The following is a 25106-nucleotide window of genomic DNA, read 5'->3' as shown; positions in this document are numbered from 1 at the left end:
GACCCTAAAGTTGTCGTCCAAAATGGATGGACTGCTTTTGGGAGCGGACGCCTTCAGGCAGCACCTCGTCATGAACCCTAAGGTCGGGACATCCATCTAACGCTGCGGTGAGCCGGGCGGGCACCCCGGCCAGACCCATCCATCACTGGGTCCCAAATAGTGAGCACCTGCCCTCCTGTCCCCCCCCAAGGCTTTCCAGAAGGGTTCAAAGGTGGCCCCGGCATGTCGTCAGCGACACTCTTAAAGTGACAGTCACAGACTAATCTATTAGGCCTCCTATTACACGCAGGTGAAAGGTCAGGGGCATTGAACATGTCAGCCATGCAAGCTAAAAAAAACACAAGCGGCGTAAAGAAAAGAGCTAAAACATGTTTTACGCCGCTGCCATATTTGACCATCTGTTTTTTATCACAGGGCCCATTTGATTGGAGCCAAATGTGACGCTGGGGGCTTCTCGATGGCTCCAAAGCTTTCTTTCACACCCCCCGGCTACAACACACCTTCCCCCCCCACCGGCCTTGGCTACGGGGGGCGGCGGTTTGGAGGGCGCCGGCTTAAGTTTCTACCATAATATTACAGTAACCCTTTTGGAGTTCAAACTGCAAGAAAACATCAATCAGACGCCATCGAAAATAAAACCCAAAGGGGTTCGATACCAATGACAATGTTTTTTTTTTTTTTTTAAGGCGCAATAAAAAAATCAAATTTTTATCTTTTTATTTGATTGATTACAATGTATATAATCTAAAAGACAGCAAATGTATGCAAATATTTGCCTTAGGTTGATGTATTTTGTGCTTGTACATGTAAACAACTACAAGAAAATCAAAATAAATCAAAAATAATAAATCATTTCATGCTGGCCGTTTTCTTGTTGGCTTTTTCGACTAGATTCGACTTTTTAGATTAGACTCCTGTCTTTTTTGCGGGGGAAAAAAGTTTGTTACTACATTTTTCCGTTCTTTAGTCATCAGCAGTAGAATATAGGTAAGTTTCAGGAAAATATCAGCTCCCAACTAGAAATTTTCAAGCATACCGTACCTTTCACCTGGACACAAATATTGTTTGCTCAAATATCTAAAAGACTATCCATCACAAACAACTCAAAATTGAGTTGTTTTACATGAAAATAATTATTTATTTACAAATAACACTATTTACTATTTCACATTTGGAAGTGAACTACAGTGTGCATGCAGCACCACTCCCTCCTTCCTGTCATGTGATTCTTCCCTCCAGATGATCCCTGCCGAGCTCTTCCGCCACCTTGTGGCCGTTTTCAAAAGTGTTATGAAGTGTTCATGTATGAGTGGAGAGTTGCATCATCACCTCTTTTTGCCTGTAGCACAAAAAAAGAAGCACAAATATGTTGTTGGGTTTATAAAAACATTGAAGTACGTCTTTGGTATTTGGATGAGTTCACAACACATGCTAGCAAGCTAGCCTCTTACTGGTTTTTATTCCATCAGGAGCAGCCCCTCCGTTGCTGGACTAACATCTGAAAAGCATTGGAGGCAGAAGGTAAGGAGCTCTGCCATTAATTACCTCCACCAAGGAGGTCATGCGTGCTTTGCGTGCTGCTTGTTTGCTTGGGCGTCCATCAGGAGGGATTACGCAAACGTCCAACATTCTCCTTTTTTTGGAAACGGGAAAAAAAAATCCTAAGTGGGACTTCTGGGAAGTTGGAAATATCCCACTGGGAAGGTTGTGCTAAAATGTACATTTAGCGCCATGAGCTAGTACATAAGCAGTACATCTTGCCCAAAGCCCTCCTACCAGGTTGGACGCATCCAACAAGTCTTGCTAACGGGAACAAGACGACTACGGGCTGATGTGATGCTTGATGTTGTCCAGAAACCACAAAGGCCGTCTTGTTTGGAGGCGAGTTCACTCGCCAGCAGCACAAACGTACACGAGGAGAAATAAGAGGCAGGAGAAGAGCAACACAGCTGGATTTCATTCATGGCTGCAACGTCCTCTTCCAGCAAGACTCGCTAGCTCTACCAGCCGCGAGCATCGAGCACCACCGACACGTGGAGACCACACACGCACGACAATGCCTCACTGTGCTTGTCCTCCTGTCGTATAGAAGATCTTTGACTGCTGTTTGACCAGTGGGCCATCAAAAACAGCAAAGCCCTCCTGTCACACAGACGATCTTTGACTTGGGTTTTAGCAGTAAGTCCTCAAAAATAGCCAGGCGCTCCTGTCATATCCAGTTCTATCTACAGGATCTTTGATCTTCTGTCATATAGAGGATCTTTGGATACATTCTTAAAAACTCCAGCTCATTCCTGTCATTCAGACAATCTTTGACTTATTATTATAAGTCTTCAAAAACAGCAAAGCACTCCTGTCATATAGAGGACATTTAGTTAGCTAACATTTTTGAAGCATTTTGCTCCTGTCATATAGACAATCTTTGATGGCATTCTTAATATCAGCTCACTCCCGTCATTAGGAGTGTTTTTGCCCCCAGGTCATCAACAACAGCAAAGCCCTCCTGCCATATATATTGGATCTTTGATTACTGTTTTTGCGGTCGGTCCTTAAAAACAGCCAATTGCTTCTGTCATATAGAGGATCTTTGGATACATTCTTAAAAACTAAAGCTCACTCCTGTCATTCAGACAATCTTTGACCTATCATTATAAGTCTTCAAAAACAGCAAAGCACTCCTGTCATATAGAGGACATTTTTGAAGCAGGTCCCTAAAAACAGCAGAGTGCTCCTGTCAGATAGACAATCTTTGATGGCATTCTTAATATCAGCGCACTCCTGTCATGAGTGTTTTTGCCCCAGGTTATCAACAACAGCAAAGCCCTCCTGTTGTATATATGGGATCTTTGATTACTGTTTTTGCGGTCGGTCCTTAAAAACAGCAAATTGCTTCTGTCATAGACTAAATGATCTTTGACGACATTATTAAAAACACCTGATTACTCCTGTTGTTACTAGCATTTTTGCAGTAAGTCCTTATAAATGGCAAAACATGTCATGTAGAGGATCTTTGAATTGACTTTTTGCAGGAGGTCCTTCAAAAACAGCCAAGTGCTCCTTTCTTATAGAGGATCTTTGACCACATTCTTAAAAACATCATATCGCTCCTGTCATTTAGAAGATCTTTGACATGACTTTTTGCAGCAGATTACTCCTGTCGAGTAGATGATCTCTGAATAACTCCTTAAAAACAACGCAGCGCTCCTGCAGGGGTGCTGCCCATGGAAACAAAAATCTGTTGTCACCACTGCTGTTTTATTTTGTGAGGCCCCTGTCAGTGCGGGGGCACTTAGCTGCCTCCCCCCTTACACGGCGCCCCCTGCGCTCCTGTCGTAGAGGATCTTTGACTACGCCTGTACAGTATTGTGTCAGCAAATGTCAGACAGCAGATAAAAAGCTTTCAGGGCACAAAGGGGCCGTGAACTTTGTGGATTAAGCGTCTTAATGTATTTTTTCTTTGGATTGGAAGCACTTACACTCCAGGTGTTGATTTTTCAGAAGTGGTGCTTTTTAACTCGCTGTGCTGGGGAAGCTTGTTTAGCCAGCTCACCTGATCCGCTGAGAGATCTCCTCCATGGTCCTGGGAGCTGCTGCAATCACAAATGGCATGGAGGAGTGAAGAGCGGAGAAGCTGACGGAGCTGAGTCAATAAATCATAGAAAGCAGAAAAAGGCACCTCTGGGTGATGGCACGCATGGCAAGGGTCAGCGCCGCACTGTTTATTATCTCTGCTGGAAACATCTGATGGAGACCTCCGGATCCTTCCTGGCGTTCCCTGAGGAGGAGCACATTTGCTTTGGAACCTCCAGCATCCCATCATGCTTCCATTAGAGCGCAGACTTGGAAAAACAGCTTCCACTTACAGCATGCGGCTTAACACAATTTGTTTCTGATGAAGAAATCTTCATGTGCCATAAAACACGTCATAACGTCGGTAGTCGGCACACGCCACGGCATGATCAACATCGCCTAAATCATTCGATTAATAATCATAATATAATAATCCTAGCACAGATAAAAAAGGGCAAAAAGCAAGCACATAACGTGTTTCATTTTGTGCACTATGATGAAATGCTGTGTACTCCATGATGTACTACAGTACATCTGCTACGCGTTATTTCAAACGTATATTGGACGTCAAATATGATTTGTTTTATTGCCATCCTTTTAAGAGAGGCGTATATCAAGGCCGAGGAATGACACCAAGATAAGTTGAACAGAACACGAAGGAATGCTGATTAAAAGTCAAGAACAAGAAACGTTGTAAAATTGTTGTTTTAGCTACAGTACTACATACAGTATGATGACAACCGCCCAGGCCCCAGGGGTGGTGGGGACCCGTTTGACTCTTCAGTCTAGGCTCCATGAGTAGAACCCCACCCACGAGGCACCTGATTGTCTGTGATCCTTTCCAAGGTGAGGCGCCGGTATCCGGGGTCTGGGCGGGTACCCTTGGTCCGGGGATCACAGTCCAAGCCTTTGCTTATACTTGTATTTCTGCCTCCAGGAGACTTGCAGTCAGTGGCCCCGAGTCAAGTCTGATACCCCCGACCCCGGTGTCCGAGACCACCGGCGAGACGGTGGGCGTCCTGATTGTGAGTGACGACAGCGAAGGGGAGAACGTGGGAGTCATGGCCGTCGGGGTGAGTCCCGTGTTCCTCGCCAACGGGGAGTAAGCATATCTGGGGTAGGAGGGCCGCCTCCCTAAGCTCGGCACACAATGTGGTTTTCGCGGCGGTACGGTCCTGATGCCGGGCTGAGCCACGGACGTTATGAGCGGCGGCGGGTGCATGGGACCGTGGATGTCCGTTGCCAAGTCCTCGCGGCCACCTTGAAGATCCTCATCCAGGAGCATCCCTAAGTCCGTGAAGACGGAGGCCAGATTCTGGAAGCGTGGCTCCCAGTCCAGCAGGTAGTCCCAAGTGTAGCCCCCTTCCAGACGCTCATCCGGATGCAAAAGTGAGGACAGGGACTCTGAAGATGCAAGAGCCTCAGAAAGAACAACATTCTCCCTTATTCCCTCCAGATCCCGCCCCCTTATTGTTGCAGGAAGTAGTCCCTCACTTCCTCCCTCCTCTTGAAAGTGGTGGAGGCCTTCAGTGCTGGCCCCCCCTGAGACAAAAGTCACTGATAAAATATGTTGTGGATCTACACCAACAGACTGGCAGGACATGGTGTCCCCAGGTAAGGCCGAGTCCGGGTTCTCTGAGGGGTACTCGTTGATCCACTTGATCTCCTGGTCTTCAGCCGTCTCTCCTTCCGCCGATCCACGGCCGCTTGAGTTTGACGGGGTGTAGCGGTTTGCCGCGCCACACTTGCTCACCAAGATGCTGGGTTTCATCCCCTGCAGAGAGATGGCGCAGTCCGATCGTCCAAACGAGCTGCGCTTCGTGTTTGATGTCACGGAAGCTGACTTTTTTATTTTGGATCTGAGAACCAAGGTGACGAAGATGACGAGGAAGAGCAGGAATATGGCCAGTGAGACACTCAGACTGAGCACATGTCCATCAAGAGGAACCCCGACAAGCACCTCAGCCGAGGTGGAGATGTTGACAAAAACCTGACAGGAAGTAGTCCTGGAGCCGAGTCGGGGACTACCGGCCAAAACCAGCAGTTCCAGCTCATCGTCACCTCTGTGGACGCCCCACCTGCGGACTACATTTCCTGACACATAGATAGCACCGATTGTTTTGTTAATGGAAAAGAACGGCGGTGGGTTCACGAGGGAGTACTCCACCACCCCGTCCACTCCTCCATCATGGTCCGTGGCCATCACAAAGCCAACCGTTTCTCTGGTCTTGGCGTCTTTTGGGAAAGGGAAGCGGTACTGCTTCTGGGTGAAAACGGGACTGAACTCGTCCACGCCCTTGATGGAGATGTGCACTCGCACCGTAGCCGCCTTGTCGCCTTTGTCCCTGGCTTCCGCCACAAAGCAGTACTCGCGCTCGTGTTCATAATCAAAAGTCTGCCTGGTATGAACGTGGCCCGTGTGGGGATCGATGGCGAACGCCTCCTTCCTGTCTCCAAAGTCAGTGAAGCAGGAAGACAGGATGGAGTAAGTAAGCCGCCCGTAGGGGCCAAGGTCGTTGTCGACAGCGTGGACTGAACATACGTGCGTAAACACGGGCAGGTTTTCCAGCACAGAGCAGTTCAAAGTGGAGAACAGGAAGTAGGGACTGTTGTCGTTCTCGTCCAGAACCGTGATAAAAACCACGGTAAAAGCCACTTTGCGATCTTCGGATGATTCCCCGCCGTCACACGCCCGGATCGTGAGTGTGTACTCGGAGTCTTCCTCGTAGTCCAGCGAGCTGTTGACCACCAAAAGCCCAGACCGAGTGTCCAGCCTGAGGCGTCCTCTGCTGTCCCCTGAGACGATGTCGTAACGCAGAAAACCGTTGATTCCCAAATCCGGATCTTGGGCGCGGACCTGGACAACGCTGGCGCCCATGGGGCTGCTTTCACTGACCCGTGCGTGGTACTCGGTGCTGGAAAAGACCGGGGCGTTGTCGTTGGAGTCTGTGACGGTCACCCTGACGATGGCGGAGCTGTTCAGCGCTGGCGTTCCACGGTCGGACACGCTCACCGTGAGAAAGTAACTCTCTGTGGTCTCGTGGTCTAACGAACCGCACAGAACCAGTTTGCCAACATTTTTCATCTGATTCTCCGTTTGCGTTGCTTTGACTTGGAGACAAAATGGCTTCCCTGTGTTTCCCTTTGTGATGGCATAGTCCAAGTACGTATTCTCAGGGCTACAATCTTGGTCTGAGGCAAAGAGCGTCAGAAGCGTGGCACCGGTGGGCGTGTCCTCCGAGACGCTGATGGTGTAGACGTCCTGATGGAATAGAGGGGCGTGGTCATTGGCGTCCACGATGAGCACATCGATGGAGGTGATGGTGGAGCGTACTGGGTCTCCGCTGTCTCGGGCTTCAACGAGAAGATGCACGTGGTTGCTGTTGGACTCCATTGGCTTGCTGGTGAAAATGGATCCTGAGAGACGGAAAACACAGCAAGGTCATCAGCTGGACGAGGCGACCATTGAACACATCAATTCCACACCATCAATAGATTTCCGAACGAACGATATTCCCATTCCAAGTAGGGTCTTATGTCTATATATAAATACATATGAATGTAATTAACTAATCTAATAACTAATAGAAGTATTCCTCTGAACGCAAGTGGGGTGTGTAGTGTTTCTATACAAAGTGACGTCTCCATCTACTGGCCTGGCATGCACATTACAACAGTTACGTAACTGTAAGTACTCAATGGCGCTTCGGCTGGGGGGGGCGGGCAGAAACAATGCCACAATCTGTCAGAACGAGACACGCTAGCTACAACGGAGGACAAGGAGCGCCTCCCGTATTTACTTCTCAGTTCAGGAAACGCCATTTTTCAAGAGGAAAGTGAGGACTTTATATTTTTAAATATTGTTTTTAATGTCATTTTATTTATGTTCTTATATATTTTACTTTTTATGTCATTATTTCTATATATACACTTTCTATATTCTTATTTTTTTATGTTTTTTTATATTTTTTTATCCCATATATTCAGTGTTTCCTCAGTGGGGGCTCTCTGCGCCGGGGGCTGTTCTCGGTTGGGGGCTGGGGTGTCTTTTCTCCTGGGGCTTACCGACTGGGGTGGCTGGGAACTCTGTGACGGTGCCCCACTGTAGCGCTGTGGGTCGCCTGCCTGCCTCTTAGTGTGTTGGGCCCCTGAGTTGCGGCATCATGGCCTGGCCCGTGGGCAGCCCCCAGCGCAGATGGCAGCGCTTCCTGAACTGGTTCCTCAAACTTATGTGTGTGTATGTGTCTTGTTGTTGTCTTACTTTTTTAACATGTAAATCACTTTACATTCTATGTATGAAAAGCGCTCTACAAATAAAGTTTGATTGATTGATTGATCATCTTGGAAGACTTCCTGCTCAGGTTCTAAAAGTAGTACCTGGTAGTATCTGCTTTTGCCAGTGGAAAAGCATCAAGAGTGAGTAGAGCTGCCAAAATAAGGAGTCGTTTTGAGTCGAAACAATGTGCATATGATACACTGTATGAGTTAGTAACACACCGTTGCTCTTATTGTCATAATGACTGCCATGTGTACTGTTAGCAACGAGCCTGACCTGAGTGGCGGGAACATACAGTATTTGTTATGAATTTATTAGGATTCCGCTTCAATGACACTCCAGCTTGGCTTGATTAATAATGCCTGGCACTTTTTCCACTGCTGCTATTTATTGTTTCTCAACTGAGGGGCCCGCGGTACTACACAGGAAGTGCCATATTGGGTTTCTTTTTGTTGATTTTTGGGTGACATTTTAACTTTAGGTACTTGAGTACTATACACAATAGAAAGCCCAGGTCACAAGTGGTCATACGGGCCCCTACGGCCTTCTCTTTTTTTTGACCTAGTCTTTAGGGACATCTTTCATTAATCAATCAATGGGAGAGGTCAGACATCAGTCATCTGAATCTTAATTGAAGGCATTTAGGGAAGCGCCATTTCCTGTTTGGAGGGGTTTTTCTTACCGGTATCTGCGTTGATGTAAAAGCCTTGTAAAGGAGACGAGAGCAGCCTGTAGGCCACTTTGCCGTTGAGTCCCGAGTCTCTGTCGGTGGCTGACACATTCACCACAAAGGAGTCCTCTGGAACCAGTTCAGACAAGTCCACCTTGAACGAAGATATAAGCAAAAAAACCCAAAAATATGATATAGTACGTATATATATATACATGATACCGAATCATCTACTGTGTCCCCTACCTGGTATGACATCTGTGCGAAGACAGGTGCATGGTCGTTGACGTCCAGCACTTGAACTCGGACCTCTGCGGATGTCTGGTGGAGGGAGTCGGACGCCCAGACGGTCAGGTTGTACTCAGTGTTGTCCGCCTCAAAGTCCAGGGCTTGAGTCAGGGTGACGGTGCCGGTGTAGGGGTCCACGGCGAAGGGGCCGTGGGTGTAGGTGCTGTGGGAGAAGCTGTAGACGATGGTGGAGTTCAGGTCCACGTCGTTGGCCGTCACCCGGGTGACCACAGAACCTGCGGGAAGATCTGGAGCACAGCAGAAGACGTGAAGGATCGACAGTGAGAGGCTTTTTGGCTTTGAGGTCCTAGCTTACTCTCGGCCACCAGCGCAGGTTCCATGGGGGGGATGGCGGGGTTGTTGTCATTGATGTCCACCACTTGGACCCTGATGGTGGTGCTACTGCTGAGCGGAGGACTTCCTCTGTCTGTGGCCTGGACCACCAGCCTGCAGTGTGAGGACAACCAGTAGACTTTGTTGGACAGGCTTCGCTACATGTCGTTAAATGATGCCGGCCGCTCTGCAGACATGAGGGATGTAAGGCAGCTAAGGCAAACCTAGCATGGTGCTACTGTTAAAATGTAATGTTAGTACTTCAGCTTACATAAGCTATGCTAATGTTGCTAACGTTTGCCGTCATTTCAGCCTCATGTCCGGAAGTGACGACATCGGGTTGATTATGGCATCTATTCTGTTGGTCACGCCCACCACTGGAGGATTGGGAACAACGCGCCGCAAGGTGTTAGCGTACTCGTAGCATGGCGTGATCTCCCGGTCCAGCAGCGCGTCGGTAGCCAGTATCCCACGAACGGAGTCCAAGATGAAAGCGTCATTATGGTCCCCAGACACGATTGAAAATTCTACCTCTCCGTTTATCCCGCTGTCGGCATCGGAGGCAAACACCTGCACCGGGTTCAGGAAAGAGGTTAATTTTAGTCGAAGCGTTGCTAATCAACAAGACGAGATCTACCTGAAGCAACCATAACGACCAGGCTACAGAAACACGAGGCCGCCAGAGATCCCTACCTGCATGATGTAGGTGTTGCGCGCTTGCCCCTCCCACACAGCGGCTCTGTAGGCGCCCTGTTCAAACAGAGGGGCGTTGTCGTTGGAGTCCTGTAGACTGACGACCACCTTGCAGTGAGCCGTCTGAACCCCGTCGTCCGCCAGGACCACCAGCTCCATTTGAGGGCTGTGCTCAAAGTCCAGCACTTGGTCCTTCTGCACTCGGACCTCACCTACCACATTCAGAAAATGACCCTTGGAACGTTGACTAAATAAAAACAAGAGTATCTGCTTTTTGGAGCATGATGGAGTAGGCCTGGCAGGCCCTCTTATGGAAACAATTTTGTGTACAGTACACGCAGCGAGATGAAGCAGATAATTTGAGCCTCTTGGCAAAAACGGAGCAGATATTTTCTGGCAAAGATGTTTTTGTGGAAAATAAAACGGCTGATTAAATGTGAAATTAGCATAGTTCAAAGCAAACGCTGCATAAGGAAGCCATCTGTGAGGGACGCTAAGGCTAACACTGTATGTTTGCTACCTGTGTGGCGGTCGATGGAAAAGACGCCATCGCCGCTGACTATGGCGTACGATATTCCTTGTCTGCTGCTGGTCGGGTCGCTGGCATCGACTGTTGTGATCCACGTGCCTGAAACAAAGGATTTAAAAGGAATACAACTTTGCAGAAGTTCACCAAGACAATCAGGACCAATTAACTACAATAAACAAGACAATTAATTAAAGGACAGCGGTCCGACTGACCCGCCCTGCTGTTCTCCTGGATAGTAGCGTTGTACACCTCGTGTGTGAACTGCAGACCCTCAGGTTGTCCTTTCAGTCGGACAAAGACCAAGCAGCTGGAGGTCAAAGCAGGAAGTCCTCTGTCTGACACCTGTACCTGAAGCTTCCTGACGGACAAACCCGCCCTCACCCGTCGTCTGAGTGAAATTTCTCCTGACTCGCTGTTGATGTCGAAGAGGTTCTCATCATCTGAGAGGGAGAACCTGATGGTCCCATTCGCCCCGTGGTCCGTGTCCTTGGCCGTCACCGTGGTGATGACATGGTTTGGAAGTGTCCCGCTGGAGATGAAAGCGTTGATGGGATTCCGCTCACAAACGGGCGCGTTGTCGTTGACGTCCTCCATTTGCACGGTGACTGACGCAAAGGAGCTGAGTGGTCCTCGGGTGCAGCCGTCTGTCGCCATCACCCTCAGGCTGAACAAGGCCCCCCTCTCTCGGTCCAGCGCCCGCGTGGTCCGGATTACGCCCGTGGACGCTTCGACGGAGAAGGCGCCCCGGCTGCTGTCCTCTGCTAGCGAGTAGGCAACATCCCCGTTGGACGCCTCGTCGGGGTCCAGGGCGGTGACGCTCAGGACCTGGACCCCGGCTGGGAGATCCTCGCGGATGGAGGCGTGGTAGCTCCTGCGGGTGAAGGTGGGGGTGTTATCGTTGTGGTCCAGGAGAACCAGCTGGAGCTGCGTGGTGGAGCTGAGAGGGCTGCTGCCACCATCATGGGCCTTTATGGTCAGCGTGTAGTTCTGCTTGTCCTCACGGTCCAGGACCTGCATGGTCCTGACCACGCCCGAGCGGCTGTCGATAGCGAAGACACCTCTGTAGTCATCGCCTGCACACCAAACAATAGCGACAACGTTATCAAAAGACGCGGTGTTAAGGTGTCCCTTAGGGTTGCTGACCCCGCCTCGTCATGGTTCCCTCTTCCTGTCAACCCCAAGCCAGAAAGCGAACCCAAACAGGACTGCCATTTCCTGCCGGTCTGACCTTGTATGGAGTAGTGAATGGTGCCGTTCTCTCCTTGGTCCGGGTCGAAGGCCTGAGCAGTGTGAACCACCCCGGGGGGCAGGTTTTCCGGCAAGCTGATCTGGAAGGAGGACTGTGTGAAATCCGGGGGGTTGTCGTTGTCATCCAGCACGGAGCAGTGCACCGTGGCGGTACCCGATAGGGGCCGGGGGCTGCTGTCCCGAGCCTGGACTGAGGATGGGAATCAAAAACAAATATGTTTAAAAACATTCTATGAGCAGCTGAACCTCCTTTACTTTTGGAGACATTTCATCTTTGCCTTCACTTCTTCTCCTCGTATGTAAGAATTTCTCTCCGGTGGAAAGCCTAACTTGATTGTGGCGCACCTCAGGGTGATTTGGCCTTTCCTGTTATTATTTCATTATCAGGTGGAATTGTTGGCCGTGCCGCTGACTGGACTAATATTCTGATAGAACATCTGAAAGCACTTTATCCCTGCTGAACGCTTCCAATGCAGAGTCGAGAAGGGGGCGGGTGACGGTGGGAGGGGGTCCCACCTCTGAGAGTGAACTGCTGCTGCTGCTGCTCTCTGTCCAGGAAGGAGGAGGTGCTGATGAGTCCGCTGTACGGATTGATGCTGAAGAACTCGTAGCCCGGTCCAGGCAGGAGACTGTACCACACCACGGCGTTCTCCTCTGGGATCAGAACATCATAAAGCAAATCATGAGCAAGGTATCACAAATGCCGCCTGGTATGATGGTGAAGCACAATGTAGGATCCAATCATGATCATGGGGCATGATCTGCCCCCCCCACCCCGGGAGGAAAACAGCCAGCTTATTGGCACAGGTGGCTCGGATTATAGAAATCATCATGAGACCTTTGAGATCTCCCTGAGGAGCCACCAGCTTGCTGTTCTTGGACACTTCTCACCCTCAAGAATGTTAGAACCCCTCCTGTATCAGACCCCCACCCCTCCACCAAAACAGAGACGCACTGTCAGCGGCGGGAGACGAAATAAACGAGATTTGCGCTCGGCGTGCTAAAATAAACACGGCAGATGCGTGCGATCTGAGGTCAGGAACGATGTACGGTCTGGGTTGGACGTGTAGGGGCACCCACCGGGGTGGGGGAGGCTTGGCATATAATAATAATAATAAAACAATAAGAATATCAGAATAATATAATATCAGAAATAAAATAATATCACACTATCATAATCATGATACAGCATATTGAAAAACTCATTTAAAACAAAGTTTTTTCTCGGGTAGAAATTTGGGATTTTAAGCATGCAAAATTGGGGTGGAAGTGAAATTTTTTGTGCGTCTGTTTAGCTGGAAATGACAAAAATATATTCTATATTCTGAGAATAAAGTCATAACTACGAGATGAAAATGTACAAAAAGAAAGCTTAAATACTTGGAAAACTGAAAAAAAGAGGAAATGGAAAAAAGCTGTAATTTTACGAGAATGAAGTCAAATTATTAGGAGAAAAAGTCGTATTCCAAGAAGTAAATAAAGTGAAAATATTATGGAAGTTATGTAAAAATATTATGGGAATAAGAATTTCATTTTTCACGATGTAGCGCTTCGGAGGTGAAGCTCTTGATCAAAGGACACAGGATTCGTTTGAGTCCCGTTTGAGTCACTGGTGAGTCCACCCCCTAAAACCCACCTGAATCCTGGTCAGTGGCGGACACCCTGACCACCGCTTCTCCAGGCTCCCTGTTCTCCGACACGCTGGCGGCGTAGACGTCCCTACTGAAGACGGGCGTTTGGTCGTTGACGTCCACCACGTCCACCGTCAGTGTCTGGGTGGATGAGAGCGCAGGCCGGCCGCGGTCCAGGGCCCCCACCGTCAGCCGGTGGAAACGCTCCGTCTCAAAGTCCAACGGTGCCGAGAGCCGCAGGAGGCCTGCGTGAGGATGAGGACAGGATCACAGGAAGACAGCTTTTCGAATTCATAGCTTTCTTGCCCAATATTCAGTGAATTAATTAATTAATTAATCAGTGACTAAATAGTACGCCAAGAACTTGTGCTTGAAGAGGATGATAGATGAAACCTTCTTTCCATCTACCCTTTATTGGGATTAAAAATTAGTTAATTATGGAGAAAATGTGATTAATCATGATATTAAATATTGGAGTGGATTGACAGTCTTAGTTATTATTGTGTCTGTTGTAAAATCATTTCAACCTGCAATAAAAGGCTGTTGTTGACGTCTGCTAATTGCACCTACCAGTGTCCTCCTCCAGAGAGAATAAGCCCTCAGTATTCCCAGCCAGGATGACGAAGGAGACAAGTCCGTTGTCCCATTCGTCTCCGTCCGTGGCCACAAAATGATGCACGCGACTCCCGACCGCCGCGTCCTCCATCACCTGGACCGCCTCCGGCGACACAAACGCGGGCCGCTCGTCATTGACGTCCAGCAGAAAAACCCGAGCTGTCACTGATGTAAGTCTCCGCTCATCCTGACTCTCGGATTGGTTGCTGGCAGTCACCGTGAAGGCGTAGGCGGGGGTCATCTCGCGGTCCAACAGCGCCGCCACGGTTAAGATCCCGGTGTGGGGGTTCAATTGAAAGGGGAAGCCATAAGACCCCCACCTGAGGCCTGGGTGAAAGGTTAAGGAGTAGCGGAGGGCACTGTTAGCGTATGTCCCGTCGGCGTCCCGTGCATGAAAGGCAAACGCCGGCGAACCGATAGCGGCGTCTTCTCTTAAAGCAAATGTCACCAGCTCATCCGGGAACCAGGGGGGGTGGTCGTTCACGTCGTCCACCGTCACAAACATCTGTACCGTCACGTTCCCCGTCCCGTACTCGTCCTCGGCAAGAACCGTGAACGTGAACTGCACAACTGTCTCGTAGTCCAGAGGCTGGCGGACGTAGATGTCCCCTGACTCGCTGTCAATGCCAAAGTGGACGCTCCCGTCTCCTTCTGTGATGGAATAGTGGAATTTCCCTTCACGCCAGATGCTGGCTGAGCCGATGACGGTGGCCGGCGGCGTGTCTTCTCTCACCGAGAGACATCTCACGACTGGTGACTCGGAATGTCCAAACTGGGCCTGGTCTCCATAGACCTGAAACAGACATATAAGTATTATCTACAAATCAAAATATGAAATTAAATATGTATTATATATGTATATAATATAATATAATAGGTGCTGCTTGTTGCACAGTTATAGCAATTTATTAAAAATAGGAGGAAGAAAGCAAAAACGAAAATGAAGCATAATGAACAACAAATGAGTAGCAATGTCTCCCTCTGCTGCTCAACTTGTGCATTAAATGGCGTGGTTCGCTGGTAACAGAATCTTATAGCATTGCTTTTCACATCCTGACTAGTAGAGACAATTCCAATATCATTTATCATATTTATGTAATCTTAACTCCATTATATCTTAGTTCCACGTGGTTCTTCATAACATATCTCATCATATTTTGTCAAAGAATAAACATGGAAAATGCTGTAAATTAATACTACAGAGTGCACCTGAACATGGACGAGTGCAACGGCCTCTAGCGGTGATCTCCCGCCGTCACGAGCAGTCACTTTCAGGGTGTAAGCCGCTTCCATGTTGCGCTGGAAAAGTGACGTTGTCCTGATGTCGCCGCTTTTACTGTCAATCACGAAATGTCCCAAACGTTGACCTTGGACGCCAACTAAAAAAAGGAAAAGTACATAATGTGTACGCTATCGATTCAATCCATGATTGAAATGACGTACGGGTAATCAGCGTAAAAGACACAGTCCCGTTTTCTCCCGCATCGGAGTCTTTAGCAAAGATGGTTGTCACCAACGATCCCGACGGTACACCAGCCAATATCTGAAAATAAAGGAGACTAGAAATCTAGAAATCAGTCCGCGGAGACTGGTGTTCAGGAACCGGACCATGGTTCCTGAACATGAGTCTCTTTAACATGAGTCGGTACTCGAAAGTACTGAAGAAACTGGGTCAGTGCCTGTACGGGTACAGTTTTAGGTATCCAACCTTACTAGAAATCGTGGTTTATTCTGAACATTGTCTGGACAAAAAGGTCTACCTGAACATTGCGCTCCTTGCTAGCAGGAAGGTGCATAAACTGCGGTGCGTTGTCATTAATGTCCGTGACCAGGATGTGGACGGTGGCGGTGGCGTTGAGACGAGGACTTCCCTGGTCCGTAACCATCACTTTGAGGGTGTGCTGGTTGTGCTGCTCCCGATCCAACGCCACCCAGGTGATGATCTCACCTAGTGGGCGGGGCACAGGAAGAGGAAGTTGGGCGTGCGCTTTAAACAAATAAAATGAACGTCAGGGTGATTGTACCTGTTTTATCGTTGATGCGGAAAAACTTGCCATCCGATAGCAGGATGTGGGACAGCTGGGCGTTTTTCCCAGAGTCCTTATCCGTGGCCTTGACTTGTCCCACCAGGCCTCGGGGGGTCGGTCCCTCTGATAGCGTGAAGTAGTACACATCCCTGCTGAATTGCGGAGTGTTGTCGTTGATATCCAGAACCAGAACGTTGACCGTGGCCGTGGCGTTCATGTCCATCGCGGTGGCTAACACTCCAAAACTATATTTAGATTCCGTCTCGTAGTCCAGATTGTCCGAGAGATACAACCAACCAGTCTTGGGATGGATCCGGAAGGGAGCAGGATGGAATGCCTCATGTTCCGCCAAGGAGTAAGTGACGGCCAAATGGGAGGGGCCTCGGCTCGGGTGCGCCCTGACCTGGATGACCCTGGAGTCCTGGCGGTAGCCCTCGCCTATCTCCACCTGGTAGACCAGCGTCTCGAAGGCGAGGCTATCTGAGGAAGCGGTGCGGTCGACGTTAACGGTGAGCGTCAGCGTGGAGCTCAGAGGAGGATCTCCTTGATCCTCGGCCACGATGTCCAGGTCGTACTTTTGCCGAGGATCCCCCTGTAGACTTTGGTTCAAGGTGAGGGTTCCCAGGTTGGGATCAACCACAAAGGCGCCACTGGAGCTCCGACCTTGGAGGCGGTATGACACCCTCCCATTGGCGCCACTGTCATAGTCGTGAATGTGAGCGATGAACAGCACCGTCCCCGGGGGCGTGTTTTGGGACACCGTGATGGCGTCCCTCGGCTTCAGGAAGACGGGGGCCACGTCGTTGACATCCGTGACGGTGATGTTGACTTGGGTGGTGCTGTAAATGGGGGAGGAGTCAGTGTAGGCCTGAAGGAAGAGCAGAGCGCAGGGCAGCGACTCGTGGTCCAGAGCTTTGATGCTGATGATCTGGCCCGACGTGGCGTGGATGCCAAACAAACCCTGAGGGTCGCCAGAGGAGATTCTGTAGGATACCGACTCGACAGAGGCTGCTGAGAAAACAAAGAACGAACTGAGTGGAAAATCCTCTGTTTGTCCATTCATGTAATCTGTCTATCCATTCACACAATTGTGTGTCCATTCACCTAAACACCTGTCTGCCCAAAAAATGTGCACACGTAAGGTGGACATTTGTCTTTCCAATTACATAACAAAGTTTGTCCATTCATTGAAATGCCTGTAATCTGTTAATCTAGTAACGTAAAGATTTGTCTGTCCGTTCATATAAGCATGTCATGTAAATTTGTCTCTCCATTTATACACACTCAATCTGTCCATGTATTCACATAACCATGCCTAATGTTAACATCTGTCCATCCATTCACACACACATCGGTCTATCTATTCACAAGTCAATAGTATGTAGACATAATGTAAAGTATAAAGAGAAACCTCTGTATGTCCACTCATTCATTCATTCGCTCGTTCGTTCGTTCTCTACCGTTTAATATCACGAGGGTCGTGGGCGGTGCTGGAGCCTATCCCAGCTGTCTTCGGACGAGAGGCGGGGTCCACCCAGGAATGGTGGCCAGCCAATCCCTGGGCACATATAGACAAACAACCATTCACACTCACATTCATACCTATGGACAATTTGGAGTGGCCAATTAACTTAGCATGTTTTTGGAATGTGGGAGGAAACCGGAGTACCCGGAGAAAACCCACATGCACGGGGAGAACATGCAAACTCCACACAGAGATGGCCGAGGTCTCTGTATGTCCATTCACATACAATGTAAATCATAAGAAATGTGCACTAACTTGTGTTTCAGGTTGCCAGGTTGGTGAACTGCAACTGGCCTGGTGCAACGCCATCAAGCCCTTATAGGCTTAGACACTAGCTTACCGGCGCATTAGCCGCCAAAGTGGCCACATGCTGCTGTTTCTGATTGAGGCTTTAATCTCTTCATTCACTCATTCATTAATTACACCTCAAGTGACTCGTCTACGGCGGCGCAGCTTCAAGGCCAGCCTAAAGCATTCCGAGGACAATATTTAATACTCAAACAAAGAGAGTGGCAGGCTTCTTCTGTATCGTGTTTGTGTTCTAACATATTAATCATCTTTCAGCCATCATAAAAGTTGAGTTGGGACATTTCCTGTCTATCTATCGTCTATCATGTGTTGACATCCTGAAAGAGGATTAAAGATTAAAGTGCAGCTCTTCATGTCTGGACGAGACATCGCTTGGGTGGGTGGGAGACATCGTGGTGGTCTATGCTGCTCTTTCCACAGGAGCCAAGCTTACCCTGACAGTTACTATGGTACCCATTATGTCATTGGATGGTCATATCACCTCCTACTTCGGTACGAGTTGCATTAAAAATAAAAAAAAAACCTTAAACTGTATTATGGAAAACAGGAAGTGAACAAATGTAACAGTTACTTATTGTAAAAGTACCAGATGGAGGGGTAGGATTTAATAAGCTTTGCTTCTTCCTACTCCTTTTGGACATGTGGAAATGGGAACTGATTATGGGATGCACTCAATTGGAATCTGATGCATGTTTAAATGAAATTAAACCATTACCATTACCCGTGGGACCGGTGGCCCGCACAGTCCCCACGATGGTGCCCGGGGGGGCGTCCTCGGGCACGCTGAAGTTGTAGCGTGATCTCTGGAACACGGGCGGAGCCTGAGCGCTGGATAAAATGTGAACGGTCACCTCCGCCGGTCGGGGCGAGTTCAAGCCGCCTCCGTCCTGCGCCGTGATGGCGAGCTTGACGCTGGCACCCCCCAGGTGGGTGAGAGGGGACGTCAGGTAAAGCATGCCTATGTAAGAGGAGGAGAAGTTGATGCCTGTTTCATGATGTTAGTATATTGCATCATCACCAAGTGTCCATCAGGTTGTTGCTATGCCACCCTCAGCCACCAGGAGGCAGATTTGTGTCTAGGGCTTTCATACTTCCACCATGCAGGATTGCAGGGATCCATTGCTAATGTGAATCCATGTGTTGCGCTGCTAAGATGTGTGTTGGCTCTAAGTCGAGCGCCCTGCGCCATATGTTGATGCGTCTGCGCCACTTCCTGCTGTGCAGCACCCTGACCTTAACAATCAAATGATCTGGACTTAATGCGCACTAAGTCTTTTGTTTATCCGGCAATTCCGACACTCACAACAAATGTCCGCTTCAATCCGGTTTGCGTGCTTACCCGCGTGGGGATGGACGGCAAACAAGGCGGACAGGTCACCAGGCAGGACGGCGTAAGTGACGGTGCCGAAGCGCCCCGAGTCGGTGTCGGTGGCAATGACGTTGAGGATTTCGGTGTCGGGCTGAGCGTGGCTGCTGATGCTGGTGGTGTACTCCTTGGGGTTGAACACCGGAGTGTTGTCGTTGAGGTCTTCCACGTCCACATGCACGTAGGTTTGTGCGCTCAGGCCTCCCTGAACAAGAGAATGTTCAAAAGTGATCACAATAACAGACAAACAAAGTCTTAGAAAGCCTCTCGAAGGCTCTGATATACAAAAATAGTTACAAAAGCCATCAAGTGAATTTAATACCGGGTCCTCAGCTGTGACCAGGATGTCATGGGATGTCTGTCCAACGTCTCTGTCGATGTCCTGGGAGACACACAGATCTCCAGTGTGCGGGTCAATGTGGAAGAGCTGGTTCTGGTCAGACAGAGAGTAGACCAGCGTACCGAACTCTGGACTGTCTGCGTCTTCGGCCACAACCTACGAAAAAGGACGTACGGGTTGAAACGAGCACATGTCCTGTTTGACCCTTGGAGGAAATGCAGCAACAACTGTGGAGCAACACAGAAAGAAAAGGGTATTTTATTAAATCTTCCCTTTATGCAGTCCCGCATCGCGTCAGCATTTGGGACCGTGTCCTGATCTGATGTTGACATCCCATAATAGTTTGATAACAGCAAAAAAAACCCACCTAAAATCTCTTATGTTACCACGTGCATGATTCGTGCTGATAACAGATCAGATCGATATCTGGATCAGCCAATGCTGAAGACTACAACACCAGCATCTTATGCTTTACAGAACATGGTAATGGTTTTATTTCATTTAAACGTGCATCAGATTCCAATTGAGTGCATCCCATAATCAGTTCCCAGTTCCACATGTCCAAAAGGAGTAGGAAGAAGCAAAGCTTATTAAATCCTACCCCTCCATCTGGTACTTTTACAATCACTAACTGTTACATTTGTTCACTTCCTGCTTTCCTGATATAATTTTTTTTATTTTTAATAAAAAATTTTTATTTGATTCATTTTCATTATTTTTTATTTAATTTTATTTATTTTATTGAATTTTTCTTGAATTGGCGCATCGTTGTGCATTGTTTGATTTCCTTACTCAATCCATTCCATAGTTTGATTCCACATACTGAAATGCTATGGCTAGCATAACGTAGTCCTAGCATAGAAGTGTTTCAAATGTACTGAGATCATATTTCTCCTCTCCATCTTGCTGTAACGCATCAACATTTTGTACGGGGGACTGATTTGACAAACATGGCCGCCGTCAAGCAAAACAAGTCCTTACTTGTAAAAAGCAGCTTCCAGGTGGACTGTGCTCGGGGACGCTCATGTTGTAGAGTCCCTGCGGGAATACAGGCTCGTTGTCGTTGACATCCTCCAGGAGCAGGGTGACGGTAGCGGTGGACGACAGAGCCGCTTCCCCTTGGTCCGCCGCCACCACCAGAAACCACACCTCCGCCTGGATCTCCCTGTCCAGGGGTCCTGCTGTGGTGACCAGACCGGACCAGGCGTCGATGCTCACCAGGCTGTCCCGGTCCGATTTGAGGATGGAGTAGTTGACGTCTGCGTTGACGCCTTGGTCGTTGTCCTGAGCCTGCATCCTGATGAGGGAAGTCCCCTTTGGAGCATCTTCTGTGATGCGGACAATGAAGATGTCCTTCATGAAGACAGGGGGGCAATCGTTGGCGTCAGACACCTTAATGACAAGGACCGTCTCACTGCTCAGAGGGGGGCTCCCTAGATCGGAGGCATGGACTTTCAGTTGGTAAAGATCCCGGTCTTCCCTGTCCAGCTCTGCGTCCACACACAAAGCAAACAGGAAGTCATCAGTCTGCTTCAAGGTGAACTTCCCATCGCCGCCCTGGAGGGCCACAGAGACCCTCTCTCCATGGAGGTCCGGGTCTGACACGGAAATCCTTGCAACATAGTCTCCTATTCCAGCATCCTCCGACACCACAGCCTCGCCCGTCTCGCTGAGGAACAGGACGCTGATGGAGGGGCTGTGGTCGTTGACGTTTAGCACCTTCACCACCACAAACGTCCTGCTGGACTCCGGTTGTGCGCCGTTGTCTCTGGCGGTGACCATCAGCTCGTGGAAACCTTGCTCTTCAAAATCCAGCGCTTTGCTGAGATGAACCACTCCGGTGGTTTGATCGACAGAGAAGAAGTGGTTGGGGTCACTTTGCCGCCGGTTGATCTCGTAGGTGATTCTGGCATTGTCTCCAAGGTCCAGGTCGGTGGCGTGGACCCGGCACACAGACGATCCCACCGGAGCATTTTCTGATACAGATGCACGATACTCAGTCTGGTTAAACACAGGCGGGTTGTCGTTCTCGTCCGAGACGAGGATGTTGACCCGAAGTGTCCCGGTCCGGGCTGGGATGCCGCCATCGAAGGCCTCGATGGTCAGGGAGTACAAATCCCGAGCTTCTCTGTCAACTTTGCTCAGGAGGACCAAATCCAGACCGAGATGGTCTGCAGTAGCACCACCTCGCTGCTCCAGTTGGAAGGTCCCCCCCATCTCAGCCTCTCGGATTCTGTACCCTTGGGTACCAAAGTCACCCTCATCCTGATCCCGAGCTCCTTCGAGGTGAAAGCAGCTTCCGGGTGGACTCAGCTCCGACACTTCCAAGTCCACCTCCTCCGAGGGGAATGCCGGAGAATGATCGTTGATATCCTCCACCTCCAGCCTCACTCTGATCATCTCCCCTGTGAGGGTGGCCGCCACAAAGTCGTACCGTCCCCTGGTCTCGCGGTCCAGGACCACTGCCGTGGAGATGATCCCGGTGTCCGGGTCGATTTCCAGATCTCGGAAGACGTACGAGTCCCGGCTTTCCGAGATGAAGAAGCCGGTGCTGGGACCGCTCAGACCTGCCGCCAGGTCCCCGACGATGGTTTTAACGGGTAGGCCTTCTTTGACGGAGAGCGTCAGGTTGAACAGGTGGGTGAGTGAGTGGGCGAGGGAGTGGGCGCAAAGCAGCGCCAAGACCAGCCTGGCCAAGCTATGCCGGTACATTCCTCAACTTTGGTTTTTTGGAAGCTGCAGTGGCAAAAAGATCAAATCACGCTACCTGCTGGCGGGTAGGACGTCCTCTTCAGACACACCTGTCCTCCATGCACCTTTCTTCATCTCCATGGCACATCTACAGCTGCTCTTCAGCCTTTCTAGCAGAGCTTTGGCTAACGTGTCATAGCACTGACACACTCCATCTGTGTGTGTGTGTGTGTCTGGTAATTAGGACGGCAGGAGGGCGATTACGCTGCCAGACGTCACGGTGCACTGAGGACATCCACTAAGACACAAAGAACAAGAGACATACTGTAAATATCACTTCTGTGCATGTACAATAAATAAAATACACAATGTCTATTTCTATATCATTAGTCCTTTAAAATAATAAATCCATATAACTTCTATGTATTTGTAAGTACATTTTTATTTATAAACTGTGTTTTGAAAAGTGTATACATATATAATATACCAGATGGCAATACAAGGCTAGTTTATTTATTTTTTTAATGTTTGTTTAATGATTAGTAGTTTTAAAAAAATAACTATTATTATTGAATTCATATTATTATATTTACACATTTTGTGGGGGGAAATATACTTTTGTTTCAAAAATATATTGTACATTATACTGGACGACATTACAAGGTTGTTTGATATTTCTATGTTTTATGATTAGTAGTTTAAAAAATTAACTATTTATTCATTTGCAACTATTTTATATTTCTAAATATTTATATTTTCTTAATTAAAAAAAGTCTTACTTTTCTGAAATACTGAGTGGAAACAATGAAATGGATTGGTTTAAAAAAAAAAGTAAAACATCAAAATGGCTCCCCCCCATCCATTGATTGATTGATTGATGCAGCCTTGGATGCCCTGTGCTTCTGTCACCAAAGGTAAAACTTGTGAAAAGGCTTTTGAGATCATTTATTCTCCTTCATCCCTTCAACAAATCCTTGTTAATCCTACTTAGCATTATTTGATTTTGATTATTACAACTGGTACATACAGTATATGCTGCTACTTTAAACGGTACCAGCTTATTTGTGTGTGAAGTGACACGAGTTGGCTTTTTGTTCCATGAGTACATTATTTAGCTATAATGTAGTATTTACATGATTGATTTTCTTAAAACACAGAAAAGCTGTTTCCCCCCCAGACTCTTGAGTTTATCTTTTCGTGGACCGCAAATGCCCCAGGATTTAACACCAGTAGAAGCGGTCCTGTGGCTCCCTCTGGTGGAAAGAGATGTAACTGCAACTAGAGGCACTACTTGGTCTGTCATGAATAGCAATGCAAACAACATGCAAACAAGCAATGCATGTTAAATAATTCAAATATATAATTAATAGCTCTCTGATGGTGTCACCCATCATATTTAATGATGAGTATTTTCTTTGTATGTTAGTAACAATGACGTTTGGTCAGCCGAGCATCGGAGATGCAACCTGAGCCGCTTGGAAAACAAATGGTTACCAAGCAGTCTTTAAACGTTTGTGTGAAGCAACTCCAACAGATGCTTCCAACTTCATGAGCCATGTCCTCCCGTCATGTTATGCTCTCCTACCAGTGGGATGACCAGGCTGTGGTCGCCAAGATCTACCAACGCCTCAGAGAAGACGGCCTGTCAGTGTGGATGGACGTGCAGGAAGGAGGAGTGACGGGTAACATCAATGACGCGTAAGTGGTAACTTCTCATAACCGGTGGATCCCAAATATGTCCCGGTGATGAAGCGTTCACATACCTGAGAAGATGGCCGACCTAGTAGCCCGGGGCTTGTGTCGTCCTTCCACTTCAGGATGGCGGCGGCCGTGGAGAAGGCGGCCGTCATTTGTCCCTTCATGACGCCGGCCTACCAGGCATCTCGCAGCTGCAAGAAGGAGCTGAACTACGCCGACAGCAGGGGGGTGGCCGTGGTCCCCGTCATGCTGGCCCAGGACTGGGAGGCCAGCGAATGGCTGGGGCTCATCACGGCCGGCCTGCTGTGGGTCGACTTCAGGTGAGAAGATCCCAGACCGGGATAAAAAGGAATGGCTAAACCTTGGGTTTGGTCTTGTAGAGACGCAGATAAGGACGGGGAGCACTTTGAGGAGTGTGTCCGCTCTCTGCGGGACGAGATCCTTTTCAATGTGGGCCACCTGCTGACACTGGAGGAGGACCAAGCCAAAAACCCCAAAGACCACATTAAGAAGAAACTAGGCCGTGCCTTCTGCCACGCGCTGTCCAGGCTTCACATCTACGACTCGGGTGCGGAAACGCTTTACAGATTAACTGTAGCTAGTACAAATATAGCAAATATACATTTCCTCAAATCTTTCAAGTCTTTTTAAGAGACTGTAGCAGCCAGCCTGTGGCTCCCTCTGATGGAGGGAAGGAGAACTACAATATGTGGGTGGGACGCCGTGCAAACTACAAGGTCAATAATAAACATACTTTTGTTAGATCAAAACTGTAAGTGTTCTAATCTTTGTACGGAAGGTGTTAGGCTAAATTTTGAAACTGCTACTTGAGATCTCGTCAGGGTCACCAAAGTAGCAGTTGAAAGGAACCCGTAGTAGATGGTCTTAATTGACAAAAGGGAAATGACATGAAAAATTTTTTAAATTGCCCAAAACAACGTAAACAATGTCCACGCAGGGTGACCATCAGAGGGCACTGTTGCAACAAACATGTTTTAGTAAGCAATATGCTAGCAACAAGCCTGACGACCTTATTCTTGGAGAGGCTGGGAATATCAGAAACAGCTCCGAGTATGACGCAGTACTGCAGTACAACTACAGTAATAACATATCAAAAGTCAGCATTTTTATGTTAAAGTCATGCGAGTGTACCTAATGAGGCATTCAAAGGCGTTTGCTTCAATCCCCAGGCGAGTGCTTGATGGACCCAGTGAGCGGAACAGGAAGTCCGGTCCAGCTGAAAGAGGCGCTGGATGCTGGTTGTTACTGGGAGGAGATCAAGGGCAGCGGTTGTAAA

The 25106-nt window shown here is 48.6% G+C and overlaps 1 protein-coding gene across 11 annotated transcripts; it reads right to left on the bottom strand.

The window, feature by feature from the left end:
* Window positions 1–745: 745 nt before the first annotated feature.
* On the bottom strand, window positions 746–25104 carry dchs2 (dachsous cadherin-related 2). 11 transcript variants are annotated; one of them, XM_058084754.1, is made up of 25 exons: window positions 24962–25104; window positions 23875–24277; window positions 20402–22409; window positions 19403–19576; window positions 19054–19285; window positions 18430–18672; window positions 15878–16891; window positions 15614–15801; window positions 15297–15396; window positions 15063–15232; window positions 13809–14646; window positions 13244–13483; window positions 12124–12261; window positions 11588–11797; window positions 10572–11432; window positions 10351–10458; window positions 9831–10042; window positions 9556–9707; window positions 9121–9251; window positions 8763–9052; window positions 8529–8670; window positions 3677–6987; window positions 3551–3590; window positions 1452–1498; window positions 746–1339 (listed from the first exon to the last, which is right to left on the bottom strand). In XM_058084754.1, exons 3-22 carry the CDS (start codon window positions 22130–22132, stop codon window positions 4484–4486), a joined length of 9678 nt encoding a protein of 3225 aa, XP_057940737.1. In that variant the 5' UTR covers window positions 22133–22409; window positions 23875–24277; window positions 24962–25104; the 3' UTR covers window positions 746–1339; window positions 1452–1498; window positions 3551–3590; window positions 3677–4483. The 11 variants fall into 11 exon arrangements, with proteins under 11 accessions (XP_057940737.1, XP_057940753.1, XP_057940762.1 ...); XM_058084770.1 differs by lacking the exon at window positions 1452–1498 and having other exon boundaries at window positions 3677–3775; window positions 4298–6987; XM_058084779.1 differs by lacking the exon at window positions 1452–1498 and having other exon boundaries at window positions 3677–3775; window positions 4392–6987.
* Window positions 25105–25106: the final 2 nt, after the last annotated feature.

This window comes from Doryrhamphus excisus, chromosome 1 (genome assembly GCF_030265055.1).
Source record: "Doryrhamphus excisus isolate RoL2022-K1 chromosome 1, RoL_Dexc_1.0, whole genome shotgun sequence".
Lineage (NCBI taxonomy): Eukaryota > Metazoa > Chordata > Actinopteri > Syngnathiformes > Syngnathidae > Doryrhamphus > Doryrhamphus excisus.
The sequence above is the reverse complement of the archived record's forward strand: the minus strand, read 5'-3'. Positions and strand labels throughout refer to the sequence as shown.

Excerpts from the sequence above, each read along its gene's own strand:
- dchs2 (XM_058084730.1), bottom strand. The coding sequence starts at position 22,132 with ATGTACCGGCATAGCTTGGCCAGGCTGGTCTTGGCGCTGCTTTGCGCC. Across the intron at positions 15,233-15,296 it reads GTCTTTTACGCTGATTACCC|TTGGCGTCCAAGGTCAACGT; the intron begins GTACGTCATTTC and ends TCCTTTTTTTAG. Across the intron at positions 9,053-9,120 it reads ACCTGCGCTGGTGGCCGAGA|ATCTTCCCGCAGGTTCTGTG; the intron begins GTAAGCTAGGAC and ends GCTGTGCTCCAG.